The sequence below is a fragment of the Lycorma delicatula genome, chromosome 11 (genome assembly GCF_047948215.1).
Source record: "Lycorma delicatula isolate Av1 chromosome 11, ASM4794821v1, whole genome shotgun sequence".
Taxonomy (NCBI): domain Eukaryota; kingdom Metazoa; phylum Arthropoda; class Insecta; order Hemiptera; family Fulgoridae; genus Lycorma; species Lycorma delicatula.
Window position 1 is genome coordinate 44345965 of NC_134465.1, and position 25032 is coordinate 44370996.

Below are 25032 nucleotides of genomic sequence, written 5' to 3' on the forward strand. Positions count from 1 at the left end.
AAATTGTATTATTATATATTAAAATATAATTATAAAATACTTCATACCTCAACAACACTAACAAATCATAAAAACTTACTATTGAAATATAGAATTAGTTACAGCTACATAATGTGTGCTTCACAATATTTATGGTGTGCATAACCAGTCAAACAAAATCACAATTCATTGTTTGGTTAAAAACTTCACAGACAATATTTTCTATTTGATGTAGATACACCAACTCACAAAAGAAATGTAACGAGTGACGAGAATATTACTGCTCTAAGTGTAAGTGTTCGAGAAAATCAAAATTTATCGGTTTCACATCGTTCAAGCCTTGGAGTTGGACCTTTCTTCAACAACAGCAACACGGTGAATTCTGCATCAAGATTTTGGTCTATACCCATATAAGATTAAACTAACTCAAGGATTGATGCCATGGAACCATAATTGTGTAGATGATCTGTTAATTGGACTTTAAAACATCTCAAAATGGATCCAAATTTTCATCAAAAAATCATCTTTTCAGATGAGGTTCTTTTTGGCTTAAAGGCTTTTTTTAAACAAGCAAAACTGCCAAATTTGGGATGATGCCAATCAATAAATGATGCAATAGCGACCATTACATCTCAAAAAAATCACTGTTTGGTGCGGATTATGAGCTGGTGGCATTACAGGGTCATTTTTTTTTTAATGAAGAAGGAGATATGTTATTATAGTGAGTGCACTACTGAGCTACGATGTGATTTTTTGTTAGGAAATTTAAAAAATGTTGATTTGAATGAGATGTTTCAACACAATGGTTCTACATGTCACACAACTCCTGAAATAATTCAGTTATTGCATCAACAGTTCAATGATTTGATAATTTTATTAAATGGTAATAACAATTGGCCACCAAAATCATATGACTTGACGCCTTTAAACTTTTTTGTCTGGGTTATGTTACGTCGCAATTCTATAGCAATAAACCACCAATCATCAATGATTTGAAAGCAAATATTTGACTCGTTATTAGTGGAATCCAACCTGTCTTGTGCAAAAGAATCATGCAAAATTTTATTGATAGACTTGGTTATGATAAGTAAAGTCATGGAAGCCATGAGAATAACATTATATTTGAACATAATGTAATGTTATATAAGCTTCAAAATAAATTTAAAATTGGCTGATATTACACATATTTTTTTTATTGCAATTTTACTTTTTGCACTGAAAATCGAAGACTATAAATAAAATGCTTTAAAAAAAATATTTTTCACAAAAAAAAATAAAAACATAAATAAATATGAATTATATTGGTGTAAGGAAAATATTTGGTGATAAGTGGCAACAAAACGGGAACCAAACACCAACAGAAATAATTTAAGAACATAAGAAAGAAGCCGTAATAAGAAAGGGAGTCCAACAAGGATGTTCTCTATCCCAGTTACTTTTTAATCTTTACATAGAACTAGCAGTTAATGATGTTAAAGAATAATTTAGATTCAGAGTAACAGTACGAGGTGAAAAGATAAAGATGCTACGATTTGCTGATGATATAGTAATTCTAGCTGAGAGTAAAAAGGATTTAGAAGAAACAATGATTGGCATATATGAAGTCCTACGCAAGAACTACCGCATGAAAATAAACAAAAGCAAAATGAAAGTAATGAAATGTAGTAGAAATAACAAGGATGGACCACTGAATGTGAAAATAGGAGGAGAAAAGATTATGGAGGTAGAAGAATTTTGTTATTTGGGAAGTAGAATTACTAAAGATGGACGAAGCAGGAGCGATATAAAGTGCTGAATAACACAAGCGAAACGAGCCTTCAGTAAGAAATATAATTTGTTTACATCAAAACTTAATTTAAATGTCAGGAAAAGATTTTTGAATGTATATGTTTGGAGCGTCGCTTTATATGGAAGTGAAACTTGGACGATCGGAGTATCTGAGAAGAAAAGATTAGAAGCTTTTGAAATGTGGTGCTATAGGAAAATGTTAAAAATCAGATGGGTGGATAAAGTGACAAATGAAGAGGTATTGCGGCAATTAGATGAAGAAAGAAGCATTTGGAAAAATATAGTTAAAAGAAGAGACAGACTTATAGGCCACATACTAAGACATCTTGGAATAGTCGCTTCAATATTGGAAGGATAGGTAGAAGGAAAAAATTGTGTAGGCAGGCCACATTTGCAATATGTAAAGCAAATTGTTAGGGATGTAGGATGTAGAGGGTATACTGAAATGAAACGACTAGCACTAGATAGTGAATCTTGGAGAGCTGCATCAAACCAGTCAAATGACTGAAGACAAAAAAAAAAGAATGTCAAACAAAAAATGCTGAGATAGCGATTTTCATCATCTCAAAAAGCTGTTGAATCCTTCTAAAACCATGGTTTTGAGGCACCAACTTCAGAATGGAAAAGATATTTTGACAAACATGTTTGCATAAGCAAACTTGTGCATACAAGTCATGATGATGCAATCAACATGTATGCATAAGAGGACCGCAATTTAATAGAAATGAATATTATGAAATACTGTGCACAGAAACAGTCTTAACTGACTCTGGACTAAAAGTGGATGAATTCTTTATAATTTTAATTTTTAAAACTTAAATTCTTTTAACAGTAAAATTCATTGGATAAAGGATGCTTTTATCACTATGAAAATGATTACGAAATGCAAAGAGTTCAGGTAGTAATAATTATATATAAGTTTAATAATACTAATACTTGATACTGATAATACTTGATACTTTGATCTAGTAACATTTTTATGTTTTTTGGATTATTTTTTCCTAAGGTAAAATACCTATATTGCTTCTTTGCCAGGTAAACATATAATTTAGAGATCTTTAAAGTAAAATAAAATGGTTAATCTAGAAAAATTCTGCAATTTTTTTTTTAAATCTATTGGATCATAAATTAAATTAATTGTTTAAATGGTCAAAGATCTTGCTTTGTTCTATGAAAATGCCCTATCAGTCAAAATTAAAAATGAAAATGCCGTCATATCAGGTAACATTCATAAAATTTATATCTATAAACAAATGGGGAAGATGTTTTGCAAAATCTGAAAAAAATGGATCGTGAGTAAGAGGTTTTGTTTACAAAACTTCTCGTTTTCTCTTTCTCATTAAGTAATTTTAAAACTATCTATCTTGACCAGCCCAGGAGAAATGTAATAAGATTTTACAATATAATGGAACGGAATGCAAAAGTGGCAGGAGTTTCACCATTTTTCCCTACGAATCGCACAGCCTGGACAATGTCCCTTGCTGCTGTATGATTCTGTAATCGGGCACGTTTCAAGGGCTTTCTTTTAATGTCGGTTATAGGTGTTAAAATACAATAGAACACTTGTAAAACAGGAAATTACTCACATTCACCTACCTGCGTTTAAAAACAGATTTCTACCAGTTAGCTATCCGATTTATTTTCAAAAACTCAGAGGAGAAAAACAAACATAGATTGTGGATTTTGAGTATGGATTTAAAAATATGGAAAAAAAAATTAAATGTTAGCATCACAGAAAAGTCAAAATCATACAGCTGAGATTAGAACAAAAAAAAACAAAAATGTGATGAAAATCTATTATCTGGAAATGTTGCAAACCGGCTCTCTGTTAGTTATAAATAGATTCCAAACCAGTAGTTATAAATAGATTCTGATAAATTCATTTCCTAGTAGGACAGAGTACTACTGTACTGACATCTGCAAGTTTGATCATTTCTTAACAATGAGCTTCCACGATGGATTGACCCTAATGGGCCTGCTGATTTGGCATTTCCCCACTGGCCACCAAGATTACCTGATCTCACTCCTGTGGGGATTTGTAAAAGGCTCCATTTATGTGCATTTTCATCCAAAAAATGTCAACAAATTGAAAAACTGATAACAGTGGTATTGTCTGCAGTAACACTAGACATTATCGCTTGAATATGGGATGTGATCACTTGGAATATATTTGTTAAAAATGGATCATTTACAGTTTTTCTTAACTAATTAGAAAAATTATATACCTTGTCCAACTCAGGAAAAATGTAATAAGATTTCACTGCTAACTTGTAATAAGATACATAAACTAACTACTATGTAGATGCATGTTGTGCACGTTTAGGGAGCCATATTGACCATTAATGAAAATTGTAAGAAAAATTCTACATTCAAACAAATATTTCATAATCCACTGTAAGTTTATATGTTAATTTGTTTAAAAAATAAAGCCTTTTGAAATCAGATGAATCTTTTTGCTATCCACTGTAGATAACAAATATTTTTGTCCATGACAATGGATAAACTTAAATTTGTAAACTAGCAGTACTCATCACCGAATATAGTTGATAAAATGAGTGAAAATGTTTTGAAGTTAGATATTAAAAATATTTTATTAATAAAATTTGATCCAGTTCATAATCTCAAAAGTTTATATTTTTAAGTAATAAATAAGTTACCAAGCTTTCATATAGAAATCAATTTCTATAAACATAGTTTTCATATTAGAAAGACTATAATTAGAAATAAAAAATAAATAAATAAAACATACCTGTTGTGATTTATTAGTACCATCTTTAGAACTCTCTGAACTATTTCTTCTTTTATAAGACTGCCTATAACTTCTATCAGATACATCATCATCATCAATAATATGCTGACGCGGTAATCTAGCACTGGCAGAACGTGTAAACTGATTATTACTACAACTATTAGATAACATATTATTACGTGATTCAACATATTCACTCCAACGTCTTTCCTGTTGTTGTATAAACTCAGATTGATTTCTCATAGTAACACTATTTGGTGCCGGTTCATTATTTGCATTATTTGTACTATTACACGAATCATATGTAATATTTTGTGTTGTTTTTATAAGAGGTAATGTTGGTAATTGTTGTTGACGTAACGATGGTGTTGTAGCTCTTGATGAATTTGATACGTTTTGATTCGTTTGAAAATTATTCGGATTAATGTATGATGATGATTGACGCATTTTTCTAGCATAACTTTCTTCAGACCAATAATTATAACCGTATGAATCGATACTGTTTATTAAATTACCATCAAAATTACCATGATGTAAAATATCTAAACTTGATTTTGGTCTTCTCGGTTGTTGAGATTGAGGTTGTTGATGCTGTGATATAACATTACCGGTATTATTTCCACCTGCGACAAGATTATGTTGTTCGTGATGATTATTACTAAGAAACATATGATTACTAGAATTACCGCTGCTACTTTGTGGTGTCGGTGAATTATAATAACGTCTATTGTCATACTCTAAAAAATCAGCGCTATGAGGTCGTGGAGGAAATCTACGCTGCTTTTCATTCATAGAATTAACCGTTAGATGATGATCATCGACTCTACGCCTCCTGTATTGTATTTCTTGATTTGTATAGGGTATTGTGTTTGTATTTATTATATTATGATGGTTATTTTGATGTTGGATAATTATATCTGGATTATTTTGATATATATCTTCATAATCTGAATTTTTTAATTTTGACTGGATTATTTTACCGCATTTTTGTTGCTGCGCTATAGAATTACACGGTGTTGCTGTATTTGAACGACCGTACGTATCGGGTGTTCTACGTTCATTATTACAACTGTTATTGCAATATTGTACATTATTAATTAATGTATTATTTGGATGTATTATAAGCTGAGGTGGTGGGGGGTGATGCGAATGTTGAGAGTGTTGAGCGTTATAATAATATGGCCGTTCATTTCTTACATTATAGTCTTGTGGTTGTTGTACGATCATTCTAGATAATCTACCACCACCACCGCTAGAACAATCTTCTGAATTATTTCTTTCCGGTGATCTTTCTGTTGAAGAACTATCATTATTTAAACGTCTTGGTTTTGGCGGTGCATTAGCATATAACGGTTGATAACCACCAACTGTTAATTGATTATTATTACTATTATTATTCCAATTATTATTACTAGGTGTTGTACAACCAGTATTTTCATTATTACTACCACCACTTATATTTGTTTGATTTGATATCGGTTGTCGTAATGTCGTTCCCCCACCATGAAAACCAGAATCACTATCTTCCGTACTTGGGTTACGATGTGAAGAACCTGTCGATGCACCAGATCTGTGTTCTTCCCAACTGAAACATAAAATATTATAAAAATTGTAACCATTGTATTAAAATATCATCATAATTTATGTTATATTTTTCTAACAGTGCTTTAAGTACAAACACATTTTTTTAAATAAAAAAAGGAAAATAATTGTTGAGGGCAGCATTCATTTCTAAAATCCATAATCTCCTTATAAATTATATTCCTTTCTAGCAGCGTAATAGTCACACTATTACAAGAGTTCATGATTTGATAGTGACACTGTTCAAATATCTTAATAAAGTGACATTGCTATCTTAAAAAGTACCCTGGAATCCCTACACCCTTAGTCTGAGGTTTGGGAAATGCTGTGTAAATAAGTGAGTGGTATTTATATTTATCTTCATAAAGATAGATAAAGGAACAGATGACATATCATCTGAATTATTACGTTGTTTGTTGTCTTCCACAAAAATAGTGAAATTTTCATCATACCAAACAGAGAAGGAGCAAAAAACGTGAAAATTATTGTACCAACCATTTTTAATGAGTCATATATAAAAACTTTTTACTGGAATGGTTTTCAGGTGAATAGAATGTGTGATGGAAGGTGTATTAGATGATTAGTTTAATTTCAAAAACAGTATTGGTGCAAGGAATACTCATTCTGATTCTAATACTAATTTTAGAGTTTAGACTTAAAGATAGAAAAAACATGACATTTTTAGATTTGGAAAAGCATTAATATTTCATGTATATTATGTTTCATAAAACAACCAGATACAGTAAAAATCTGAGAGAACATTTAAATTTTTTTTTTAATGTTAAATACTAATTCCATGGTATATCCACATCTTCAAGTAGTTATCAATTTATGAATTACTAGAATTATCCTACTTCTCTACATTGTCAGTGAATAATAATAATGTCTAGTGTCATATTCTAAAAATATGTTAATAGACGTGCTAGTTACTGATTCATGAATTACAAATCGTTATATTTTATAATATAGTCGCATACTGGTACCAATTAAGAATTTAAACTACATTAATATGCTAATTTTGATCTGGCTTTATTTAAGCATATTTATGTTGAATAATTATAATTATACAGAAGAGTAAAAAGCAAAAAAATAGTAGAAATACTGACTACAAATCTTGAATATTGTAGATATGAGTATAAATTTTAGAGTTTAACAAAGTCAAAAAAAAAATTTTTTAAATAGAAATGAAGATATTTTGTTTCGTTGGTGTTGAATACTTTTCAAATTTAATTTTCAATTTTCAATTTATTTAAAAATAAAAAAATAAGTCTCTCTATTTTAAAAAAGTTGAAAACAAGAAATATGTTTTTAATTTTGTTGTGATCTGAGAACATTACTCCTGAATCACGATTAAAAATTCAGAGGAAACAATTCTATTTCAATAAGAAAACAAACAAAATTTTTTGAGCATCGTTTTTGTGTTCTGAGATTAAAAGGGCCATTAAAAAACTTCAGCAGAGTTATTTAAATATAATGAATGAAAAACTGAAATTAGCAATCGCTTTGAGTAAAGAGTAAGTCGACATTCATTTTTTTCCTCAAGACATTAATTGTTCCAATATTGATTATTCTAGTATTGAATATTAATTTTTTTGTTATGCTCCCCAACCTCAATTATTAAACTAAACGTAATTATATTTTACTAATTCATCAAGCATCATTTATGTAACACATTTATTGACTGAAAACAGTATATGAGCTCTCTCTCTTTTCTGTTTAGCCTCTGGAACCACCGTAAGGTACTACTCCAGAAGATGAATAAAGATGATTTGAATGAATTTAAATGACGTATAGTCTTGTATAGTTTCAGGTTGACCATTCCAGAGATGTGTGGTTAATGGAAACCCAATCACCAAAGAACACTGGTATCCACGATCTAGTATTCAAATCCGTATAAAAGTCCTATCTTTACTAGGATTTGAAACTTAGAACTCTTGACTTCCAAATCAGCTGATTTGCAATGACAAGTTAAACACTAGACCAGTCCAATGGGCTAGGCAATATATGACCTAATATGTAAACAGTTAAAAACTATAAACCAAATCTACACGATTTACAATAAATTTACGTTTAATTACATAATCCTTGTCATTGTATTTCAGTTGATCAGAGAACTTCCGGGAAATATATTTAAAGCAAATGAATTAACATGAAATATAAGTGTGAATGTGTATGTGCATGAGTTTATTTTTTTAAAATTTTTCACAAATCACTTACATAATAATGAACATTACGAACATTAATAGAATTGTTTTGCATACTACTTACAACGAAGTAAAATGGTATTTTAAAAAGGAGAAACATTAATTCAGTTTTTAAGTGTACCAAATACATTTTTGTAAGGATCTAAATCAGAATTTTTCCAAATTTAATTTATTTATAGTTTCAAACTAACATCAACTAAATTCTGTGAATGAAAACTAGGAATTCATCAAAATACCACTGTAGATTGGAAGAATTACCAATAAGTAAACTATTAATGATACTACATTTTTGGAAACCAGTTTAGAGTTCGAGACAATGAATTGATTTTTGCCAAAGTAAGTAGAACAAAACCAAGTTTTTGAGGGATGTGCCAAGAAATACATGGCTATTTTATGTTTGCCACTGAAATAACAGTGCAAGAAACTTTATTGACTATAATTTTTCATTAAATCACAACAGATTTAAAGCTGATTATCCATCATCTTATATTAGTAGGCTATTTACAATGAAATTAGGAATCTTAACAACAATTATAAACACAACACTATTAACCATTTTGAAAATTTTGTAAATACCACAACAAAGACTGATATCCAAACAGTTGAAAAAATTTGGGGATTAGTGAAAACTAAATTTTTTTACATTTTAATGATTTTATAAATGTAACAATGATATCACAAGAAGTCTATTCATGGGAATTATCATCACATGAACTTGCTTGGGCAAGTTCATGTGGTGATATAAAGTAATGAAAGGTACCCAGAAACTATTCCAGAGTATTTCTGAAGAATAGCTACGCTATGATTTGTGAGTGTTCCTCTATTCACTCGATTCATGATTCTTAATTTTTTTATCGAGATATTATTGAAATTTTTATTTGATGTCATCTCAATGTAACTTTTTAGTACATTATTATATTATTACCTTCCATGTGCTACAAAATTTGTAAGAGTGTATATATACATATGGTATGATTTATGAATATAATAATCTATATATTGAACATGGGAAAGAAGAGATGTGTGATACTTATTGTTATGAGTGAGTTACCACAGTTAATGCCACATTTCACTAGGTTGTATTGCTTATTACTTTATATTCAATAAATTATTTAAAAGATTATTCCAGTGTCATCGTTGATTTTGGTTTCTTACAAATTCATTATCATCATCATCATCATAGATAAATATTATTTTAATATTATCCAGCCAGCTTTTTGGTATTGTGTGTAAATAAATAAATATTTTAATGCCGACCTCCAGGATGGAGTGGTAAGATTTCTTCCCCTTTCATTTCGTAGGTTTTGAATCCTAGTCAGGTTTAGCATATTTCATGTTCTACAAAAATTATTTTTTTAATCAGGGCCTAAGGCGATTAGCCTGCATAAACAATTTCTTAAAAAAAGAAAATAAATAATTAATTATTGGTTATCTTTTTTTTATTCATTTTTTATATTTTTAATTTAACCTAATGGGAAGAGCATTACAGAAAATTACGGTATGACGAAGAAAGCAAATGTGATATTTCTACATAGATACATTGTCATGGTTGTCTTTTGTCAGTTGATTATAATAACAGTGGATGAAATGATTACACCAATACCAAAATAGGAAAGTAGACAGATTAGTCCATATAATTATGGAATTGTTGATGTGTGGTGAATTTTTATTAACTCTTTGATTGTTAAAATTGTACAATGTGTTGAAAAAAGCATAAAATTCAACCCTCTTGGAAGGTATTTAAGATGTTTAATTTGTTTAAAAAGAACAACAAGAGAAATTGTAATATCTATGAAAGAATCGATTTGTTGAATACTGTATGCAAACTGCATGCTTCCATAATCAATGAATGCTCAAAAATTATCATGGACTAACTGGAAAGGAGCAGTTGGGTTTCAGAAGAAGTAGATCTTGTACTGATGCGGTTTTCATGCTGAAACAGTTAATTGAGAGAAAACAATTTAATCAGTATTTAAGTAGGATTAACCCATCCTGCTTTCATAGACTTTGGGAAAGTCTTTGATAATATTGACAGAGAAATGTTATGGGAAAAAATAATGAATCAAAAATATTTTCCTCGCCACTAATATCATTTGTGAAGAGTATTTATGGTGGATGGCTCCATAGTTTTTATTCAGGTAGATAACTGGTTGACAGTAATTCTTAACCAATAAAGGTAAAGAATTATAATGTGTCTCTGATGCTTTTTAGTAGCTATATAGATACGATTTTGGAAAAGTGGAAAAAGAAAGTGAATACAGGAGTGCGAGTGGTAGATTACAGATAGAATTCCTTCTCGTAGACAGATGATAAAATAGTATTTGAGGAAAACGAGATGATCAGCAGAGAGTAACTTTTAACTTATAAAACATTTGCTGTAAATATAAGATGAAAATATAAATTTTGACATCGAAGAAATTGACCTTTATCAGTAAGTTTCCAATTAGGGCAAAGATCGTTATAAACACTACTGAAACAAGTTTCACATTTTAATCACTTTGATGTGATGTGCTGATTTTCAAAATAAAGGTATTTTAAATAACCCCAACAAGCTTAATGATATGTATAACAGAATGGAATGAATAGTGGGATATTTATGTATCTCTCTACTAATCACAGTACATGGACAAAAGACCTTTGCTGCTCTATCATTCTTTTATCGAGTGGATTATTATTTATTTAATGGTAGTTATTTTTATTTTGTTTTATTTATGGACAGAATTATTTGCTGCGTTCCGATCCTTTAGACCAGGAAGAAATTATCTGACTCGTGCTAACGTTGGGAGACTAGCCGCATATGAGCTTTGTTCTCCCAGCATGATTCCTTGAAGTTCTTTTGGTGCTAGAGCCTTCCAGCTTAGCAGGAATACACCTTTAGGGAGCACTAGTGTTTGGAAGATGCAATGCACTCTTCTTTCCAGAGGGAGTCACATGTGCTGAAACAAGACGGAAGGAAGGAAACAAGGATGAAATTCTTCAAATTACTTGCTAAACCTATACTGTTATTTGGTAGTAAGACTTAGATCACAATGAAGGGAGAAATTTCTTTAATATAGTTGACAGAAATGAGATTCTTGAGTTTGAATGCTGGATACATTAGGTTGGACAGAAAGAGGAATGAGTTAGGATACGTCCTCTGCTATAATCTATTAAGGAATACAAATCCAACTGGTATAACCATACTGATAGAATGTCCAAAGAATACCTGCCAAATAAAATTCTGAAATATAGGAAGAAGATGTACAGGACCTCTGAAAAAATGGGTGCCAGATCAGGCTACAGAATCTACCTGTGAAGTGGAGAAGAAAAAAGAAGATAATTTAATCATTAATAGTCATTTATCAGTGATTATTTCTATTTAAATATATTATTTTTACCTATATTTACTATAAAAATATTGTTAAATCAATGAGTAAGAAAGAAATTTTTTTGTGTTTATATGTGTATGCTTTCACTAAATGTTAATGTAAATAAATAAACTTATGAAAACCCTAACAAAAAAAACAAAAAAACAACAAAAAACAAGATTTAAGTTTATTTATAAATGCTAATATATAAATTTGTTTATTTATTTATAAAGTTGTGAAATTTATATTTCCATATAACATTATTATAAATAATTCAATTAGAAAAATAAGTATTGAGGAGAGGCTTAACAGAACTTAACCTTACTGTTTAGCAACAGTAAATTTAGTTTACTCAATTGGGATGATATATCTCATCCACCGTAAAGCCAGATTATAAATTAACAAATTACCATAAATTAACAAACCCATTCAGAAATAAATTTCAAATGAATGCTCAATCGTAGAAATCATTTTCTAGAATTAGCATGATAAGAGTTTTCCAAATAACTAAATACTGAGAATATTATTACTCTTTCATGTTACTAGTATAAAAGAGCAAATATTATTAAACCTTATTTACCTGTTACTCTCTTGTAATATTGAAGCTAAACTAAGTGCATTCATCCACTGTGACATACTTTGATGTGAATCAGCGGCAAAGTAATACGTTCTCATATTAGCATGTTCTGCTTTAAAACTGAACTTGCGATAAACTCTATCTTCGGATGAACATGGGGAAATGCGATAAGATGGTAGTAATATTGAACCCAGTAATTTCTCTTCTTCTGGACCTAAACAATTAAAAATAATTAACTTGAGAATTTTGAATAAACAAAGTAAATATGTCTATACCTAGTAAGTATATCTGTACTTAAAAAAGCGCGCGCGCGCGCACACACACACACAAACACACACATATATTTCTAAAACAATTTAATTAGGAAACAAAACAGTACTATTTATTGCTAATTTAATAACACCCTAATTGCAAGATTACATAAAACACTGATAAATTAAAAAGAGAATATAGTATAGAAGTAGCTAAAAGGAAGGAGATCTCTTGGAAAGATGGAAGAACAATAAGAAATGAACTATCGATAAAGAAGATTGAAAAATTAAGTGATTACAGAAAAAAAGTAAAATTTATATAAAATTAGCTGCTTAATCTCAAAAAAAAAATCTAAGCTAAACTTGTCAATATAGCTCAATAAAAGCTAATACTTCAACATAGCCTAAAAGTTAGGGCATTAAAGAAGGAACTGATTAAAAAAAAAATATTATTTTTTCTTCATTCTTACTACATTATTAATTCAAAATTTACATTGAAGATATGATATATACTACAAAATAGATATGAAGAAATAAGTGTAGGAGAACAAAAACTAATATATATAAGGTTTGCTGGGGTTTGTTTTTTGAGTGGTGGGAAAACACTTTCGCGTTATCATTTTCCAGCTCAAACATAATTTAATAAGTAAAAATATAAAAAACAAAACAATTAAGACATCACTAAAACTCAAAACTAATATCATGTTAATCTTACAACTAATATCACAGTCAGAATCTAACAATAAAATAAATTTATTTAAAACAAAAAACTAAAATATAAAAAAATTTAACAAAATCCAAAAGAGGTGTGAAGGTCCCTTCACGGATAACAAAGATTAACATTTAAAAAAAACTACAACTAATCTACAAACACTAAATATAAGTAAGTATTGCATTTTATTAAATGTACTTATTCTCCATAGGAATAAAAGTACCTGATTTACCACTTAACTGTCATTCCAGCTGATGGCATACATGCATTTTAAAGATCCTTAACAGCTCTAGAGGAAGGAATGAAAAGTGTGCAATGATAATAAATACAGGAAGAACTAAAGTAACGGAAATAAAAAGAATGACTTAATAGTAAGGACAGGTAAAAGAACAGAAAAAGTAAAAAATTACAGATATTTGGGTTCTATGGGAAGAGAGGACTGAAAGACCACAACAGAAATAAAAGGAAGGATAGCAATAGCAAAGGAAGCCATCAGTAAGAAGAAGAAATTATTATGTAATAAAATTCTGGAGCTTCGAACAGAAATAGATGGAGACAGTGCCATAAGAGACATGGCACAGGCACAACATCAGATGATGACGATGATGATTATGAATGATGATTAAAAAGCGATATAAAAGATGTAAATTCATATGTTAAATCATAAAAAAAATTGCACAAATACAACTATGTGCCAACATTCTACCCTAATCTACCATAAGGATTATAAGATGTGGTTAAAAGAGCCTCAAATGGCAATATTTTAAATATTTGTACAAAAAAAAAATAATCTCTTTTTTATTAATTTTACTTCTGCCTCCTTTGCTCTTCTGATAATATCCAATTTAGAGAAAAATAAAAAATAAAGATTATTAAAATTATGAATGATAATTTTTCAGATTAATGGAAAACTTTCTTTTAAATGTAATTTGAAGATAATTATCAGCACTTTTTTTAGTTAAATATTTGGCACTGTTTTATTTGTATCAATTTTTAAAATGGTTAGGAGAACTTTTAAATACGAGTATGTAATTGAATAATATATTCTATGCATATACTTAACATTTTTTTTTTGTAAATTTAATGTGTTTACAATTGTAATAGTCGATACATAAATATGTATAATCAATCAATGAGTAATATACTCAAAACAAATAAATTACTCTAATCTATTTTACAATTAAGAAATTCTTCAAAAGCATGTTCATCATTTTCCTAGCAGTACAAATTTAATTATATTTAATGGTAATTATTGAATACTTGAAAAAATACTATTGTACAATTTTATTACCACAAACATTGATAATATTTTTATCATGTTAAATGGTTATATTTAATATTAAATTAAAGTTAGCTGAATTTCTAGTCTATTAAACATTAACATGATTATTTACAAAAAATAGATGAAATATGTTCTTATAATTATGTAGTATGCATGTAAATTAGGAACCATAATCGAAAAGGTTGTCTGGGATCTGACATACATTCCGTTCTGTAAGTGATATCTTCATTCTGTTCATCATGGACACTCATTATGTAGTGAATATCAAACACTACCTTCAAAGAGCTCTGATTTATGCCTCCTTTACCTTATAACCTTTATCACGGCCACAGGAAAAATCAAGACAGGCAATGAAAAACAACAGATTATTTTTGTCAAAAAACTATATATTTGTAAATATATAGTTTATATTTATGGATGAAGACAAGGCAGGGATGGATGAAAACTGCAGTAGAGTAACGGACCTTCTTTCTTTTTTTTCTGTTTAGCCTCTGGAACCACCATAAGGTATTACTTTAAGATGATATTATGAATTTAAATGAAGTTTAGTGTTGTACAGTTTCAGGTTGACTATTCCTGAGACGTGTGGTTAATTAAAACCCAACCACCAATGAATACCGGTATCCACGATATAATATTCAAATCTGTATAAAAGTAACTGCCTTTACTAGGATTTGAACCTTAGAACTCTCGTCTTCCAAATCAGCTGATTTGGAAAGACTCGTTCACCACTAGACCAACCCCGTGGGTTAAAATCAAGAGGTCTATTGGTAATTATTAATTCTATTCCTACCTCTTTTTATCGATTCATCACAAACATACTAATGGTTGGTCAGTAAAACCTGCTGTGGTTTAGACCAACCCTGTGGGGGTTAACATAACAGACCTGCTGTCAATTATGCCCACCAGATAATGATGAAGTTACCTCTACATAGTTGGGGATAAATAGATAGAAAATATTTACCATCAAATATAAGTTCAAAGGAGCCTAACGATCTTGAATTCTATGAATTTATCTAAACAATCAGTCTCACATTTCAGGAAAGAAAATAAAAACTTGGATTTATTTCTTTATAAACGTTTTGGCCGGGAACTTGGATTTTGACCTAAAAGAAATTTTTGACTGGAAACATGACCTCAAGACAAATTAATATACAATAAGTAACTGAATAACAGAAAAACAAGCTATTTTAAAACATTTAATTTAACCTGATATAAAACAAGGAAATATCATTAAAATAAATCCAATTTTAGACAAATATAGTTAAACAAACATGAAGTGAATTATATAAAAAAAAAAAAACTATTATTGGAATTTTCATTGAAGGTTCTCTTTTAATTAATAAATAAATTCCCAGAATTAAGCGAGGTAATTTATTTATTTAATACCTATTATAAATAGATTACATTGCAACCATATATGAAATTAAGAAATATGTATGAAATAACTTCACATAGTAATAATACAGTATTATAGTTAAATATTATTTTATAATTCCTTATTTTAACACAGACAAAGGAAATCATCAACTTTTAACAGGAAATTAAAAGTGGATACTTGGAACCTTTTAAACTCTTTCAATAATTGAATTAGGACACATTACCCATTAAATCAATTTGCCTCTAAAATGAAAAAAGAAATAAGTAAACGAGGAAGGAATGAAATATAATTTGATTTCAATGAAAAAAAATTATAAAAAGTAAGTTCCTTTTATCTTATAATACTTTGATCCTTTCTATTAACTCTCTTTTCATATTCAATTATTTTTATGTTATTTACTCTATTATTATATCTTTTCAATTCCTTTTTTTTTTAAGAAAAATACTTAAAACTTAATTGGCAATTAAGACTTCAGATAACTTAATTTATTAAAACAAACTAAATTATTTGACTTTATTATGGTTATTTATTCATTCTTTAAATTTTTAATTAATTTAAACATTATTTTACTTAGTTTTTAATGAGATTTTAAGAAAATTGATAAAAAGACTTTTCTTTTTGATTTTTAATGGATGAAGAATTTAATAGTTCAATATTGAATGAATACTGAAAAAAATCAAGCAACGCTTTCCTGGCTGTGCTGGTCAAGTCATACAATATTTTGCACAGCTTTATCACTCCAAAATCTTCTTTTTTTTGTATTTTAAATCCGAGGTCTATAATTATATAAAAAAATTGAAGACATTTCTTGATAGCTCTATCTATGAAGTATAAACTTTTAAAAAATCTTTAAAAAATATTTAAAAGTAAGGAAATAGAGTAAAAAAAAACATATATTTCGATTTTAAAAAGTTACGGATGATTTTTTGAAAAACTTTTTTTGGACTATTTACGTATGGATTGTAGGTAACAAGTTTGTTTCAATAAAACTTTTTCTAAAATACCTCTGGTGAAAATTGAGATTGGTTTTGTCGCAATATCCCCCACCCCCTATTTAATTTTTAAAAAACTTATATGACCAATGCCCCATACATAAAAATATTTGAGCATAATTTAAAGAAAAAATCAGAATGGTCAATCATAAAATATAAGATCAAAAACAATGTGACATACATACGTATGCACATATATATATATATCTTTTAAATCCGAGGTCTATAATTATATAAAAAAATTGAAGACATTTCTTGATAGCTCTATCTATGAAGTATAAACTTTTAAAAAATCTTTAAAAAATATTTAAAAGTAAGGAAATAGAGTAAAAAAAAACATATATTTCGATTTTAAAAAGTTACGGATGATTTTTTGAAAAACTTTTTTTGGACTATTTACGTATGGATTGTAGGTAACAAGTTTGTTTCAATAAAACTTTTTCTAAAATACCTCTGGTGAAAATTGAGATTGGTTTTGTCGCAATATCCCCCACCCCCTATTTAATTTTTAAAAAACTTATATGACCAATGCCCCATACATAAAAATATTTGAGCATAATTTAAAGAAAAAATCAGAATGGTCAATCATAAAATATAAGATCAAAAACAATGTGACATACATACGTATGCACATATATATATATATCTTTTTTGGTCTAGAACTCTAAATGAACTAGTTGGATCCTAAAATGTAAAAATTTGCAAAAACCCAATACCTCACTTTTGAGATGGTCACCATACTTTCCCATTTAATATAGAAATGAGAAAAAAAGGATTAAGCATAGCAAACTATATTTAACCTTTTTACACTTTTCCAGTAGTGGAAAAGTTCACTTACAGATCTACTTCATGAAAAGGGTGATAAAATGGATATTAATTATTACAGAGGAATATCCCTTTTACCAATGCCATAAAATTTTGTTTCAAAATTTATTAACCTTTATTAATAGGACCAATATGATAACGAATTGGGAGAATATCAAGGAGGTTTTAGGAATGGCAAGTCATAATCTAGTATTCAAATCCGTATACTAGATCGTGGATGCCGGTGTTCTTTGGTGGTTGGGTTTCACTTAACCACATGTTTCAGAAATGGTTGACCTGAAACTGTAAAACACTACATTTCACTTACACTCATACATATCATCCTCTGAATTAATACCTGACAGTGATTTGCAGAGGCTAAACAGGAAAAAATAAATAAAATAGGTCATGAGCAGAACAAATATTGAATTTAAAATTAATCATTAGAGATAGAATGATCACAAACAAAAATCTTATAATTGTTTTGGTAGACTTTAAGAAAGCTTATGACTCTATCATCATTATTAAATTAATTAATAAGTTTACGTGTAAGACACCATCATAGGATAACAACATAAACACACACATACACACACCTGTTCTGTTATGACTGAAGCACTTATCAAGTCATTCTTTAATACACATACATCGTTTATAATTATGTATAACACATCATGTTACTATGCCAGTCTCATTATGAAAAGAAAGGAGGTGGGTTAAAGTTGGGCAAAAAAATACAAAAATACGAGATAATAGAGAAGAGAAAATACTTCAGTTTTTATTAATATATATATTTATATATATTTTATTAATTAATTTAATTAAATTAAAAAAAGTTCCAATTTAGTAAAAAAAATATAAGCAAAAGAAATAATTAAAAATAATAAAATATATATAAAAATATAACACGAAGAGATAAATCAAAATCATGAAATAATTTATACACCCTAAAAACTGACTTGTGCAATAATTTTCTTCATTCATCAGGTCAGTTAGAAAATGCCCAGCAGTGCACACTATGGTATATGTGTCAACCATTTTGTTATATCTGAGAACAACTGAATGATGTATTGGCTTGAATAAAAAAACAATAAACAGTTCGGTCAAAACAACTACATGCATCATTACTTTTAAAGGTAGATGCTTCAAAGAACATATAAATTTATAAATTTCTTATAAGATTTTATGAAAATAACTACTGCTTTTATGGATCAATAACAAGAATATTCATAATACAAAAATAAAATTTTTAACTACATAAAGAATAAATAAAAAGAAAACAAAATCCACGGTAACAGGTGGAAAAGTGGAAAAGATTGGAGTCAGAATGGAAGATGAAGTATTATAGCAGGTGGAGAAATTTAAATACTTGGGCAAAATTATAAATGTAGACCTAACTTGTATCACAGAAGTTAAAATGAGAATAACTAGGAGTAAAGAAGTATTTATTTAATAGAAGAAAACTGTTGGGTGGAAAATGTAAAAAAATTGGTTAGTGGAAAAAAAGGAAGAGGAAGAAAAAGATTTCAAATGCGGGATGGGATCATAAAAAATGGAAAGTACAAAAAGACAAAGAGATTGGCGCAAGATTGAATAAAGTGGAGAATAGACATTAGAAGACCTACCCTGATGGCAGAACATGAATGAAAATGAATGTGTAAAGATAAACAGATTGAGGAAATTTGCAAAAAGAAATAACCTGTTTTTTTTTTTTTTTTTTTTTTTTTTTTTATTTAATAAATGACTTGGATTCATTTAAAAAGATAAAATGAACAAATCTTAGAAATACATAATTACTTCCCTTGTAAGGCAAAAGTAAAGAAATATATATACATATACACAAAACCAATCATTCATTCTCTTTTCTTCTTTTTATTTTATATTTATCAAATACATTTCATTCAATTTAAATTTCATATAAACTTAACGTTAACGATAAAAATAAATTTTTATGTAAATGAATATATATGTATATGTAAGCACATATGAAAGAGTATTTCTCAAGTATAAGGAGCAGTAAAGTCATTGAGAGTAAGAAGAAAAGAAAGGATGAAAAAAATAAAAGAAAGTGGTTGTAGAGCAAGCATTAAAGACTAAAGAGAAGATAGAGGATGAAGGAAGGACAAAGTGCCGTTGTAAAGTACTATAGTAAGATTAAAAAATGACCCAATTATGTCTCCTTGAGAAGCAATGCAGATGAAGTGGTTGTTCTTGTGAATAGAACTAAAAGAAGATGCTATGAGCAGTAACGTAAAAGTAGTAAAAGTAATATTATATAAGAACAATGATGATGATGATGATAGAAAAAAAAACAGTGTATTAGTGAATGTATGGGGTATGAGTGTTAGCGGAAGTGAGAGAGAGGGAAAGAAAGAGAGAGGAGGATAAGATTGTGAATGTAAGTAACGTATCAAGATGAAACTTTGTAACTAGAAATACTTCTTTTTCAATATATACATTAGAAAAGTAAATAAAATAATTATTACATCAAGAAGAGTAACAATAGTTGTAACAAAAAACTAAATAGCTACCTTCCATTTTAAAAACAAAATCAAAACCTGCTATAATTTTAGTTAACTTAAAACATGGAATAACTTATAACAATGATTTCATGAAAATATATGTTTTAAAATTAAAATATTTAAAAAAACACAAAGTAATAAATGAAAATCATTCAATAAAGAAGGACTACATTTTTCTTTCTTTCTTTTTTATTTTTGTTAAAATAAAATTATGCATTACATCCTGATCAAACAGGATAAAATTCATAAATTGACTATCGTGGTATTATAAATCATTGCCGATATAAATCATCCACAATATGTTTAATTTCCATTTAAATATATTTGTTGTACTACAGCACAGAAATTGTACTTTTTGTCTTACAAAGTTGAAGTCTAATAGATTGAGACCCTATTTATATAATTAAATATTAACACATATTTAAAAAAAAAATCCCTCTTTAAATAATTGAAAATTTAATTCCAGGAGTAATAAATCCTACATTGAGATTATATAATATACTTGTCTTATAATTCAACATAATTATATGATATATAAAAATATCAGTTACAGTATGTTTGCTATTCTTTACTGATAATTAAAACAAATTATTCCAGTATTTGCTTGGAAATATCAAGGGTTACAGAAAACCTTGATCAGCATTACAAAGTAAAAAATAAATAAATAAATAAAAAGTGATTATAATTCATATTAATGCACAAAAATAATAATATAATTATGTAAAGATAATAAATAAATAAAATCACTACAGAAATAAAAAATAAAATTAAAAATGTATAAAAACTCACGATGAAAAAACCTTAAAAACATGAAATTATATTTTTACCTTATAATCCTCTGTGAAATTTTTTTATTAATTTTAAGACATTAGAAGAATTTAAGATTTTGATTAACCATCGTGCGTGACTGTGATTATAACTAAAGCTTATCTATGTAGTATATGGGTAATGCACAATGATCAATCAAAATCTTAAAAGCAACATCACAATGTCACAGAGGATTATAAGGTAAAAATACAGTTATTTAATTATTTCATATTTTTAAGGTTTTTTCATAAGTTTTTTGAAATACTTAATTTTATTTTTTATTTATTACTTTTTAAAGATTAGTAATCCTGTACCCAACAGTGGGAGGACGTTCACAGGCTGATGATGATGAAAGTATAGTATACTTGACCGGTGCAAATTATTTAATAATCCACACAATAATGTAGCCTTGCTGGAGTTAGAAGCATTCAAAAGCCATTTTGAAGTATCTACTGCAGCACCCCGCGGCGGCTTATAACCATGAGAAAGACTATTTTTTTATAAATTATAACCTTTTGAAAACTGTTTTAATATGTTGAAAAAGAGAATAAGACAATTCAGAACAAAACAATACAGTTTCATCTTGTTGCAATTGAAATCATTTCAATAAAATTTATTATTATAAGATGTCCCAAGATTTATTCTTAGAATTAGTTTTAAATCACTTATCTATTAAATAATCACAAATTGAGTTTATTTAATGAGCTGAATTCAATATTTTTGGGGTGTTATAAAATTTATAAAGGCATTAATTAAAAAATAATATCAGAGTACCTCATAAAAATAAATTCCATTAAAAACAGTAATTCCATCAAGAAATAGATTGAATCATAATTTCAAAAATATTTTAAATGTGTATGTCCAGTTTTTATAAAATTAATAATAATAATAATAATATATATTATTTTATAAAAGTGTAATTAAAATCATTTTGTTATAATGAAACACACATACATACATACACACAGAGTGTTCATAAAATATGGGAATCCTTGAATTAAACCATTAAACACAAAAAAATTAAATTTAGCAGATGCTTGTATCTTAGAATGATCTCGTTTTTTGGTATGAGACCATTACACTCACGCAAGTTCCCATGGGAGGATTATCCCATGGGGATTAGTTAATCCTCAACTAAAAATCTTTAAATAGAATGAATAAGGTTATGACAGATAATTTTAAAGGAGATTGGAAAACAAACACTTGATGTAAAGAACAGTTAAAATCAATCCTAACCGAAATGGTGGCCATACAATATTATTAACATTAGTTTCAAAAATGTTCAAAAATACACTCAAATAGCAGTATCCTACCAAAGAATAAATCATTTTGAAGTAGGGCTATCTGGAAAGTTTTATTTGTTTAGTATTCTAATGTTAACAGTTTTTTAAAAGGTACTGTAGGACGCTTTTGAAACTACCTGGGAAAAAAGTGCTGCCATTTGCATCAAATTTTTTTTTTCAAATGATGCATCACAATTCTATGTTTTCCATTTACAATTTTTGACTTGCCCTCCATGGGAGCACTTGGGGGCTCAGGGTGTGATAAATTCACACCAAAAAAAATATATGAGAGATTATCTCCAAAGACTGTTTCATTGTAAAAAAAAATTATTCTGAAAACTTTATAAATATTTTTTATTTCTCTTAAACCACATACCTTATACTACTTCTCTATATATAATTGCCACATGAACTAAGACGTTTATTGATGCGATACATCAGCTTCAATATGCCTTTGTCGTATTCTTCTGCTGCCTCTATTTAGCCACTGATTAACATCCCAACCCTGTAGGGAGAAGACACCGACCTTGTTACTGGTCGCCACACCACCCCCTCCATTCCAAAACCTGAGGGACTTTACTGGACCCTCTAACTGATTACATCTCACAGTCATCAGCCAGGCCTCGATCGGGATGCCACCGATGTAAATGCCTCGGCAGACATTTGCATCAGTAAAATACTAGTCAAATTTCGCCTTCACGTAGGCCTCAAACGGACATCTTCACATCCAACCTAACATGATTCCCTCAAGCTAACTGAACGAAACCGTGGAATCGCGAACCCCGCGCCTAATAAAGATCTGACAACACCGTTCGTGACTGTGAATACCTCAGAAAACGAACGAGTTTTAAGTTAAATCAATGCTACACTCATGCCAATCAAAATTATGTCTTACGTAACACAAAGATTCAGACCTATATCCAATTAAGTGCCACTGATTAACAGAATTTTTAAGTTCATTACCCGCGAATTACTTGCCACCCAAAAATTCTTCTAAATTCCCATGCAAATGGTAATCAGAAGGAAAAAGTCCGGACTATACGGTGGATGATCGTAAATTTTCTATCCAAATGTTCTCAGTAAATCACGTGTCGGACTTGCAGCATGTGGGCGTGCATTATCGTACAGGAGGACGACACCGTCGGTCAGCCGCCCACTTCTCCGATTTTGAATGGCGCACCGTAACTAACGCAGAGTAGGTTTCTGCATTGATAGTCGTTTTACGTGGCATGAAATCAATCATCACTATGCCAAACCAATCCCAAAAGACTGTGGCCATCAGTTTGCATCCTAATGGCTGTGGCTTGACCTTTGTCGGTCTGGTTGGTGATTGAGGATGATGACATTCACTTGACTGCCGTTTTCTCTCTGGCGTGTAATATGAAATCCAAGTTTCAATCGCCAGTAACAATTGAATTAAGGAACTCATCACCTATTTCTGTGTAGCGCAACAAAACTTCCAAAGCAGATCCCATTCGGATTTTTTTGTGAAGTTCTGTTAAGAGGTGCGGCATCCAACGTGCACAAACCTTCTGAAGCCTAAATGGTCATGAACAATGTGAACAATAACAGTTCTTGAAATATCAGGAAAAAGAAGGGCCAGGTTGGAAATCGTTGAGCGACGACCTTTTCTGATTTCATCATCGACGCATCTCAACAAGTCCTCGGTGATTATCGAGGGCCTCCCCGAACGCTCTTCATCGTGCACATTAATTCAGTTATTTTTAAACCTTTCACGCCATTTTCGGACGTTTCTTTCATTCATTCATTATATTTTCACCGTACACAGCAACAAACTGCCTATGAATTTCAGCCGGTTTAACGTTTTCATGGTTTAAAAAATGTATTACACAGTTAAAAAATGTATTAATAATACATTTAAAAAATGTATTTCACAGTCGGCGGCAACATCGGATTTCCTATTCATTTTACAACGTAATAACTAATACGTAATCAAAGATACTACAACGCGACAATTTACAGACAACAATGCAGGATGTACATTACTAGCGTCGCTATGAACGACTTAGTTTTTGCCAACCTTAAGGAGAGAAATTTCCCAGCGGTCTTTACTTTACAAATATCCCTCGTATTATTTTAAGATAAATGTCATCTTTTCATATTCAGTAGTTTGAAACGGTCTATTTAACACCATAATTTACGAATATGTTCGTGTGTGTGTGTGTATATATATATATATATATATATATATATATATATATATATATATATATATATTTAAACATAGATTTTATTTTAATACTTTCACTTCTGTTCTTCTATTCACTTTTGTACTTGTTCTTTAGACAGATGAATTTGATTAACATATTCTGGTTTATTGAATTTAGTACGTATTACATAGCTAATAAAGTAGTAAATGAAACACTCTCACTGCGAAATACAATTTATGATACTGGAGTATGGCCAGAAGATTTTGTTAAAACAATAATAATACTGATACCAAATAAGGTCCAAACCAAAAATGTAAAGAACATAGAACTTATTAGCTTAATATCACATACTGCAAAAATAATGCTGAGATTTATAAACAGAAGTTGATTACAAAAATAGAGGAGAATACTAGGAAATAACAGTTTGGATTCAGTAAAGGAAAAGGGAAAAGAGAAGCTGTAGGACTGATCAGATTGATTGAAGAGAGATATTTTCAAAGAGGAAGAGGATTGAACGGAAAGGATTTTGAATTGACAGGAATGTTTTACAGATATGGAAAACACATTTGACAGAGTACAGTGGGAAAAGTTATTTGAAATTC

The 25032-nt window shown here is 29.1% G+C and overlaps 1 protein-coding gene across 3 annotated transcripts in view; it reads right to left on the bottom strand.

Annotated features, from left to right (window-relative positions):
• LOC142332611 (uncharacterized) overlaps positions 1 to 25032 on the bottom strand; it is a 643294-nt gene that overhangs the window by 258578 nt on the left and 359684 nt on the right. For all 3 annotated transcript variants that reach the window (XR_012758351.1, XM_075379149.1, XM_075379148.1), the window contains 2 exons: positions 12229 to 12439; positions 4517 to 6101 (listed from right to left, as the gene is read on the bottom strand). Coding sequence is in view for 2 of the 3 variants with exons in the window: in XM_075379149.1 (XP_075235264.1) it covers positions 4517 to 6101; positions 12229 to 12439 (1796 nt within the window). In the remaining variant the exon portion in view is untranslated. The remainder of the gene's footprint in view (positions 1 to 4516; positions 6102 to 12228; positions 12440 to 25032) is intronic.